Genomic DNA, 10,227 nt, shown 5'->3' with positions numbered 1-10,227 from the left:
TGGGACCAGCGAGTACCCCCAATGACAAATGTGAGCTTCCTCCATGCCGTGCATGGCTGAGGAGGGCCCCATCTGTGTAATTCTGGTTTTGACCCAGCAACCCCTGATCTGCAATATCAGAAGCTCAGGAAACACTGGAAAACTCCTACTCAGCCCTTAATTCCAGCCCAAATGCCCACTCCAGCCCTGGACCCTCTGCCACTCTCATCCTCTCTCCCCTTGGATGGATCTCAGCAGCCCCCGTTCAGCAGCAGAAGTCCCATATCCACGGGATTCCTGGAGTACCTTCAGACCCTCTGGGCTGACATCACCTCCCACCCAGCCCTGACCACCCAAGTCTGTATGAACCAGCTCCCTGCCAGGGGAGCAGGGCCCCGTACCTGCTTGTTTAGGAACAGGCTCCGTCCCAAGAGACACTCCTCCCTGCTCAGCAAGACCCCATCCCGAGTCTGGGGTTCTCTTCGGCAGCAGGCCTCTGGCACCTCATCACTGTCCAAAGTCAGGAACCGAAAAACTGATGCAAACTTGAAGTCTTCAGGCCCATTGACCCCACAGCAACCAAACTAGGAGGAGAGCAAACACAGAGCAAAGTGACCCAGCCACACGAATACTTCTGTAAGCAGGGCTGAAGCAGGACCAGACTCAACCACTCCTTGCCCTGGGGGCAGGAGCTGGACACAGGGGCAGAGAAGGAGAGACAGTCTCTCCAAAAGGGTGGGTCAGAAGACTGGGTGTGGGCTGGCCCCACCTGCCCCTACTGTGTGACTGTGGGAAAGTCACTCGGTTTCTCTGAGCCTTCAGTGTTCTCGTCTGTACAATGGGATGGCAGTAACAATTTCTACATCACTGGGCACTTTATAAGCACTCAATAAACAGTTGCTGTGATTATCATCATCAATAACAATGATTTATTGCTTAGGGACCCAAGTCAGGGATAGGAAACAGGTTTCATCTCTGCATGGACACTGATCCTGAGGCCAGGTCCAGACTCGGTGGGAGGGTACCCCAATTGATTATTGATGTCTGGCACAGGCATATGAGCAGAGAGGGCACAGGAGGCCAGACATTTACTGCAGTGGGCACCATGGCTCTGAATATTCACAGCATCCCTGGGAGTCACTCACTGTGATCATGACCGAGTTCCAGGTGGCAGAGAAGACGTCTGTGTCGTTATTGCCCTGGTAGTGCTTGGTGAGCTCCTTGGTGAAGAATTCGCGGGTGAGCTAGGGGCAGAGAGAGAGGGTGGGCTGAGAGCTGGCATTTGGGTGCAGCCCCCACCCCTCCCTCGCCTCCCCATCTATCTGCTTGGGGGGTGGGAGATTGGGCCTCTTCGTCCTGGTCCAGGCCTTCTGGGATTTTCTCCTAGGCTGCCAACTTGGGGCAGCCCCTTAACCCCCAACATGACAAGGACGTCTGCACACCCACACCTTGGGAAACCTGAGGTCAGGGCATGCTGGGAACCTCACTCAGCCCTGCTGCTCTTCTCAGAGGGAGGGTTTATCCCAGGTTGGGGGTTTGCCCCTTATCCCACCTCTTCTACCCTGAGCTGTTCCTCAGTCATAGCCAAGCAGATGCCCTGCGTCTCAGGCCCTGAAGAAGCTGGCAGGGGGGAGGGGGCAGGGAGTCTCTGCACAACCACAGTTTCCAGAGATGTCCTTGTACGTTGCTTCAACTCTCAGAATAATCTAAGGTCTGACCACCTCCTTCCCAATGCAGTGAAAGGTGGGGCCTGGGAGGCACCCAGCAGAGGGAGACCCTGTGGGCACCACCTGTCTACACCCCGCCTCCTCTTCCCCTCTGTGCCGACCACTCACCTCCTTGTCCCCCAGAGCCAGCCTGTGTCTCCCACCCCCTTCTCCCTCCTCCCCCTCCTGTTTTGTTTGTTTCCAGGGCCTTATCCAACAGGGCTCTGCCCCGTGCTCCCCCACGGCACATTCCTGGGCTCAGGGGACAGCTTGACTATCCCCAGACTGTTCAACAACTATCACTGGGCCGTTGCTGGGCAAGATGCAGGAGGGAAGATTCCAGAATCAGGTGTGAGGCTGCTCCAGATGATTGGGAGCAGTGACTCATAAGGGCCTCTTGACCCTGTGACCTTCTGGAAAAGCCCTTGCAGGAAGAGGCTCGTTGGGGTCTTTCTCTGGGCTGTGGAGCCTCACTGGACTGGTGGGTCAGGATTTGGGCTGGAAGTGCTGGATGAGAGGCTGCCAAATCTGTAAGACCTTTAAGGCCACCAACCCCTTGCTGGTGGAAGGGTGTGGGAGAGCCTGGGACTTGGTACGTACATTTTCCCTGAAGATGAAGGCCAGGATGGCCGCTGAGAGCTCTGCCAGAAAGATGACCAAGATGAACAGGAAGAACTGCAAAGACAGGGACAGATTCGTGAGCCCTGAGGACAGGCAGGAGGGGACAGGGCACTGCTCACCAATGTACCCTTCCATCTGTTACGGAATTAACGTCATATGCTGATTTTATAAGACTAAGACATTCCACTGCCATAAGACAAACGTCTTTCAGAACAACGATCCATCCTTGGAGTTAACAAGGTTGTAATAAACATATGAAAGAAATAAACAAATAAATTGCCTTCCGCTCAAACGGTACCCCTTAGATGAGGCCCCTTTGTGCAGTGTACAATCTGAATAACCCTACCCAGCAGCCCTGGATGGAGATCGCTGATGAAACCTGTCTGAGTCTCCTCCGGGTGGATTTTCCTCCAGGTGGATTGCACAAGCTGTGGGAATCCTGAGTTCCTTGGAGATAACCAGCTGTCTTTCCTTACCCCTCTAGCCCTAGGGCGACCTCTCCTGTCCCACTGCCTCTGGTTCCCATGGGAAGTAGTGAGGTCACATTGATCTTCAGCCAAAATAAAGGAGCAAGATGGGAGGGAAGGTGGTGTGACAATCAAAATCTGAAGACCCAGGGGCTGGGGTTTGATATCTATCTAAAGCAGAGCCCCTTCTGCTCCACTCACTAAATTATGTGATGTTTTCCAAATTAGCCACGATGCTTCTCTTTTTGGGGCCGTCCCACGCTGTGCTTCCTCTGCCAGGAAGGTTCCTCCCTTCCTTGCTCACCAACTCCTTATTTTTCCAGACCAGGTTAAGACCAGCCCCCGTCCTGATGAGAAGACTTCCCTGACTTCCCCAGCCGGGGGCAGCCCGCCCTCCTCTGGGCCCCCCACATCACAGGGCCTAACTCAGCACACTGCATCACCCGGTGCCTGGGACAGCATAGGTTTCGCTACATGGCTACTGGATGAATGAATGAGTCCATGAGTGGACGACTGGACATAATGACCTTTGTTTGATCTGCTACATCTCAGGCCCTGGGTGTCGTGGGCTCACCTTCATTACTCAGCACTGCTGGTGCCCTTGGCATTTACAGCCCATTGTTACCCCACCTGGAAGCCACCAACAGGAGACCTAAATCCGGTGCACACACAGAGACTGGCTGCTAGGCCTGCTGCCCCGAGCCCTGCTCACTGGGGTCCCATTCTTCAGAATGGCCAGCGGCTGTGGATGTGCCGGGCTGGAAGGAGGTGGAAAGTGCTGAGTTTAGCATCAGGACACCTCAGGTCCTGCCTTGTCCTGCCTGTGAGACTTGGGACAATCATTCAAATCCCTTCGAGCCTCAGTTTCCCCATCAATAAAATGGGATCACTCCCACATCCTGGGGTTCATCATGGGGAATAAGGCATAATGGATGTGAAAGTGTTTCATATGTTGTAAAAGAGCCTCAGCTGAGCTTGCTGGGGCTATTACAAGTACAGGAGGAGAGCGAAGCCCAGCCCAAGTGCAGGCTCCTTCTGTGAGCTTCCCTGAGCCTGGCTCCTGGTGAGAGACTCAGCACTGGTTTCCTCCTAGATGGTCTTGTGGGCTGTTGACAATGCCTTTGGGGGTTTGTCTCCTGGAATATGCCTCTTCTGGTCAGAAGAAGGTTTCTGTCACTTTATCTTCGCCCCGGGAAGATCCCAGTCCTGTTCCCTCCCTAACTTTCCAGCTCCAACAGCAGCTACTCCACAGAGGTCCTGAGGTATCTCCAGACTGCCATGGACCGTGTTAGGGGAGAGCCTCAGGATACATTTAGAGAATATCCATCCAGGACACAGACATAAAAATCCCCTAGACCTGTCAACTGGATTTTTAAAAAACGCCCAAACCCAAGCAGAACTCCTTGCTTTAACAGATCAGCCAGCACAAGATGTGGACGTGTTCACTCCCCATCCCTGATTTGGCCCCTGGCCTTTGTCCCCAGCCATGAAATCAGCTCTGCTACTTCACTTGGAGGCTCCGCTTGTCCCTGACATCTCACGAGGGTCTGACGAGGTTCCAGCTGCCTCCAGCACAGGTTTCCAGTCTCAGGTTTGTCTGGCATCGGTGCAGATGCATTTCCCACAGTCTCTATCCTGTGTCGTTCCTGAGGAAGCTGAAGAAGGGAAATGACCAGCCTAAAGGTACGAAGCTTGAAAGGTTCAGTGGAAATCCTTTCCTCTTAATCCAGTTCTTTCCAGAGCGTCATGCTACCTCTGCTGGCTGATGGCAAGCGAGGCTCAGGGATTGATCAGTCTGTCAATAACTCTTCCAAGTCCTGGGGGCCTATCCCCACAGGTCAGTGGGCAGCCTTGCTGAGGTCCAACGTATGGCCTGCTTGGAACATCTGGGCCAGATGCCCTTGCACTTCCTGAAGGTTGGGGTGACTTTAGGCTGGGGTCAGGAAGCAGAGTTCCTCAGCAAGAGCAGAATGAGACAGAGGGCCTCCTGTGCCCCTGGGCAGGCTGCCCCGGCCATGACACCCGCAGTCCATCCTGTTGCCCCCACGATCCTCACTTCCAGGAGGCTGGTTGGTTCTTGGGCTGAGCTGCAACCGAGTGATGTATTCTCCACCTCTGCGGCCTTTCCTCCCCTATGACAGTGATGGAGGCCCCTGGCAGGGGTCCTGGCACTTCCATTTGGCTGGGGATATGGTCATCCGGTTCCATTTCACACAGCCTCTATGAGGAGCCCCTCCCTGCCCTCTGCCCCTTGCTGGAGCCACTGGCAGGACCTCAGGATGGCAAAGAGCAGCCTCAGAAATGGTTTCCACCCACGGTGATGTGCTTGAGCTGGCTGCGGCTACCAACTGCAGCTTAGACGGTTATAAATTATGGACGAGGCAGATCGCTGCGTGCTCATCATTCTGGGGCGTGTGTGCACGATCCAGGATGACTTAGCATGGAATCAACGAAGTGCATCGCACGGACCGGCACAACAGAAGAGCTGCTCCGGACCAAGAGGAAGCGTGGCCTTCCGAAGATGAGCGCAGGCATGGGTACTCTCTGTGACAACAGTGATAGCTGCCACTGACTGGGCACTTCCTACCTAAGCACTGCGGATCTCACATGGACCATTTCATCCACCCCCTCAGCAGCCTGGTGAGGCAGGTGCTGTTATCAGCCACACCTCCATTTTACTGATAGGAGATTGTGACTCTGAGAGGAGATGTACTTTGCCCAAGCTGGCACAGCCAGTAGGCGGTACATCTGGGGACTCTGATTCCAGAATACAATCTCTGAACACCATGTTATCCTGGAAGCCCTACAAGCCCTACAGGTCTTATGACTTTCAAATGGCCTGTAAAGTCTCTAGTGGTTCAACACCAATTCTTTTAGTTTCCCATTTATCAAGTGCTCATGTGTGCCAGGAACAGAGCAAACAAGACACACAGTTTCCCATTGGATCATGAACACAACACTATGGCTGGAGATGAGGTATTATTATCTGTACTTTACCCATGAGAAATCTGAGGTTCAGAGATGTTAAGTAACCAGCGCCAGGTCATACAGCCAGAAAGCGGTAGAGCAGGAATTAGAACCCAAGCTTTTCTGACTTCACACCTCTGACACTACCTCCTCTCCACCTCCTCTCTGTTCCATAATTGCAGGGCTGTTTATTGAGCCCTATCCTGTAACAGGCACTATGCTAGGTATTGATAAATACATACAAGGCAGACACAGCCCCATCTTCACGAAGTGTGCACTGAGCTAAAGCATCAGAGCATGAACTGAATGAATGAACCCGGTAACTCACTGGCCGGAAAAAGTGGGCCTCCCCAGAGGAAAGGGGTCTACGGACCTCCCTCCCACTGCTCCCACTTGGAGCAGGGCTTCCCAGGAACAGTGACTCAGGGGTGACTTGAGTGTGTAGGAGTGTGAATCAGGTGAGAGTCCAGGGCTGTGGTTTCTGCATCAGTAATAATACCACTTCCGCCAGCTCGCCCTTCTCCAGCAGGAAATAATTTCCTTCTGCTTAACACAGTTTACTGCTGGTTATCTGGGGAAGTTCCCCTGGACCCATGGGGCTTGTCCTGATGCTTCCTGGGGCTTCCCCTCATCAGGGCCTTTCCCAGGGTTTGTTCCACTTGAGTTGATCAACCTCATCCTGTTTGCCTAAGGATGCATTTGTCAGTAACTCCTGAACATCTAATATACGACACTTTGCTTAGGATGAAAAAGTTAACAAAGGGGTAGAAACTGCTATTTTGCCTACTTGTGAGCATTTCCAGGCTTTTCTAACCCACCTGCTTAGGGCAAAGTCTGCTTTCAGTTCTAATTTCTAATAAACATTTACCAAATTTACCTACTTCATGTTCAGCTCATTTATCTCTTTACACTTGTCTCTCTTTTGCAGTTCTCTTTTCCAATTTGGCATACCTTTGTTATAAAATACTTTAGAAATTAGAATCTTTAAATAAGTGGGCTTCAAAGATCCTTGAAATACTCCAAGATAAGCACATAGGTAAAAGGGATGCCACAAAATTTCAGTAAGAGGCTGAAATTGTCCTATTGCGTGTGAATGCTGTGAAACTGATCAGAACGAGTGTTTGGAAAACCCATCTGTAGATAAATTGATCATTAGTGACTTGGTCATTAGGCTGACTGTCCCTAGGCCCTGAGGATTTTCAGCCTTAGAGCAGAGGGTAGGGGACACATGGTTGTCCCCATCTCCAGGCCTCCTTTCTCTGCAGACATTTGAGCCAGGGTTCCTGAGGGGGCTAAAGTCGATCCCTATTGGCCCTTCTCAAGACAAGCCTTCCCTCTCTCCCTGCAGGCTGAGGAGGCAGCCAAAGGCTTCCAGAAGGACCCAGAGGCTACCAGGAGTGAGACTCCTTGCCCCTCTTCAGCTCGAACCACCACACAGCCAGCTTCAGGCTGGAAGCGAGCAGGGGTTTTTCTAATTTTTTAGGTTAAGAACCTTTCGGAAAACCTTCCAGAAGCTGGGGTGCCTGTCCTCAGAAACACTCAACACAATCCCCATGCACATAACTCACACACACACAAAATACATACACGATACACATGTACATGCACACATGATGCATGTACATGTACAAGCATATAACATGTTGCACATGTGTACACACAACACATGCACAAGGCAACACAACATGCACGCACGGACAACACACACACACAATATACAATGCACATGCACACGACACATGCAACTTACATGCACATGCACATGACAGTGTGGACACGCACATACAACACACAATGCAGCACAGCATACATGTGGACACAACGCACATGCATGTATACATACACACAACACATTTGCACATGTACATGCACACAAAGGCCCTGACAGAACGTTTTGCACATAATTTTAGGTGAATTTTGGACTATTTGAATCCATTCCAGGTTAGGAGCCCCTATGCCAGCACTGGTCTGGAAGACAGGAGACCTGGATCCAAGTGTCCCTTGCCTCTGACCCATACTGTGACCTCAGGCTTGTGTGTGCAGGCCCAGAGAGGGGGAGAGAAGGGCAAGAAGGGGAAGTGAAAAGAGAGAGGCAGGGAGAGGCCTGGGCAGAGGCAAGGAGAGCTCAGGAGAGGAACAGGGAGAGGGAGCAGGAATAGAAAGTAGAGATCAAGAGAAAGGCAGAGATGGAGAGGCAGGGAGACAGAAGCAGAGAGAGAGAAGAGGGAGCTACATGCAGATCACAGACTGATGAGCAGAAAAAGGAGGAAGGAGACAGAGAGGGGATGGGGAGGGGCTACAATAAGCTTTGATGAAAAGGGCCCCAGCCAGGCAGCCAGGACGTTACTGTCTCTCAGAGGACTTTGGACAAATCTCAAATCTCATCCTGTCCCTGGATCTCAGTCTTCTCCTCCATGAGCGCTGGGGAGAGAGGACGTTCTTGTCCAGCTGGCAGGTTAGCAGAGAGCCACTTAGCTGGAGAAGACTTGAGAGGCAGAAGAGGCCCCCAGCCTGCTCCCAGCCAAAAGCACCAGCCTGGCTTCCTGTCTTGGCTTCAGAGACATTCAGAGCCCATTAACAATAAATGAGCCCTTGGGGGCCGAGGTGAGGAGGAGGAAAGGGAGTTTGGTGCGTCCTGGGAGCCATTTCCCAGCTCCTTAAAATTTCCTCGGCTCCCCAGCCAAGCCTTTTCCTCGCACCATCTGACATGGTAGAGAACTGTCCACCAGGGGGCGCACACGGTTTTTCTTTGTTTCTCTCCAGAGGAAAAGTTAGCAGCGTTTCCGCTGTTGAAAGACAAATCGACCCAAGGCTCCCGCTCGCTCACTCATTTCACAGCTGATTTCACTTTCTCTCTGGATGTGGGACATCTCACTGTGACATGAATGGGGGCCGTAGAGTGTGTTCTAATCTGAGGATGAGGCACTGAGCCAGATCTCCGCCTCCCAGTGCTATGGGTGCTAGCTCATCCACAGGACAGGACAGCAGCCTGCAAGGAAGTCCTCCCACTGACCAGCCTAGGTCTCCCTACCATTGAACTCCGACCCACCACTCACCCACAAGGAGCATCTGCAAAGTGACCCAGCCACACGAATACTTCTGTAAGCAGGGCTGAAGCAGGACCAGACTCAACCACTCCTTGCCCTGGGGGCCCACAGGAGCTCTTAGGGGAGAGAAGACCCATCCACCAAGGCCAGGAAAGTAAGCAAAGGCCCAAAGTGCCACAGCCCATGGGAATCCAGAAGACCAGAGAACTGGAACATCCACTGCTTATCTCGTTTGGCTCCAACCTAGCAAAGTGACCCAGCCACACCCACGAGGAGCATCTGCAAAGTGACCCAGCCACACGAATACTTCTGTAAGCAGGGCTGAAGCAGGACCAGACTCAACCACTCCTTGCCCTGGGGGCCCACAGGAGCTCTTAGGGGAGAGAAGACCCATCCACCAAGGCCAGGAGAGTAAGCAAAGGCCCAAAGTGCCACAGCCCATGGGAATCCAGAAGACCAGAGAACTGGAACATCCACTGCTTATCTCGTTTGGCTCCAACCTACAGCTGAGCTGGTTGCCCCCCTTATTGAACAGGCAAAAAGAAACTAGACTGCAGGCACACCTTTAGGGGACAGAGCAGGCCTCTCTGCTGCCCAGCTTATCCTTGTGGGTTCAACTGCTGTCCATATGTCTGTCCATGAGGGAGGGGACGGTCACTCCTGGCCCCGGAAGCATCTTCAGCACCTAGTGAACTACATGCCCCTTTAGGAGTTCATAGACTATTTAATGAATAAGAAACCTTCAGAGATCATATCATCTCTATTTTGGAAGTGGATATCCAAAAGGTGAATGATTCATCCAATAGCTATCTTAGCTATTTTACTAAGGAGTTATATATTAGAATTTTTAAAAGCAAGCAAGTAGAAAAACGTCGTGGTGATATCAACATTCTCAGTTAACCATGCCTCGGAGAAGCCTGGCTGTTCAGACGGAGGCCAAGGCCACACTCCACGTGGGGCAGCTCGCCCAAACTGCAAGCATAGGCCCAGCACAAAGAACAGGTTCCAGAAACTGGGACTGCAAAGGCCAGTGGAAAAGATTGGGGACTGTCCCACTCCGACTGGCTCCAGCCTCATTCTGAGTTCCTAGGAGTGTGGACACGGAGTAGCATGCAGTAGGTCAAGGGTCCTGGCTAGACTAGAGGGATGATTAAAGTCTAACAAGAGGGAGGAAGGGTTGCTGCTGCAAGAAACCAGCTCCCAAAGGCATGGTGAGGAGGCAGCCTGTGACCTGAGATCTCAGTTCTGTCCCCTCTGCCACCAACTCCCTGTGGGACTCTGGGCAAGTCACTGGGTATCTCAGAGTGAGTGAGTTGGACAAACTAATGTCAAAGGTCCCTTCTGGCATTTAAAGCCTCAAGTTTGGGAAGGATGTGTTGGTTTCTAATGCAAGTCAGGCAGGGCCTGGAAGTCTGTAGTCCCTCAGCTCCCACCCCTGCC

At 52.3% G+C, this 10,227-nt stretch overlaps 1 protein-coding gene across 1 annotated transcript in view; it reads right to left on the bottom strand.

The window, feature by feature from the left end:
- Positions 1–10,227, bottom strand: part of TSPAN18 (tetraspanin 18) — a 199,198-nt gene that overhangs the window by 11,233 nt on the left and 177,738 nt on the right. Inside the window, exons 4-7 of the mRNA XM_008574633.1 lie at positions 2,975–3,068; positions 2,286–2,360; positions 1,125–1,223; positions 381–563 (exon numbers count right to left, since the gene is read on the bottom strand). Of these exons, the coding sequence (XP_008572855.1) occupies positions 381–563; positions 1,125–1,223; positions 2,286–2,360; positions 2,975–3,068 (451 nt within the window). The remainder of the gene's footprint in view (positions 1–380; positions 564–1,124; positions 1,224–2,285; positions 2,361–2,974; positions 3,069–10,227) is intronic.

The sequence above is a fragment of the Galeopterus variegatus genome, unplaced genomic scaffold, assembly GCF_000696425.1.
Source record: "Galeopterus variegatus unplaced genomic scaffold, G_variegatus-3.0.2 Scaffold1076, whole genome shotgun sequence".
NCBI lineage: Eukaryota > Metazoa > Chordata > Mammalia > Dermoptera > Cynocephalidae > Galeopterus > Galeopterus variegatus.
Note: the sequence above shows the minus strand (reverse complement) of the source record. Positions and strands in the feature narration are given on the sequence as shown.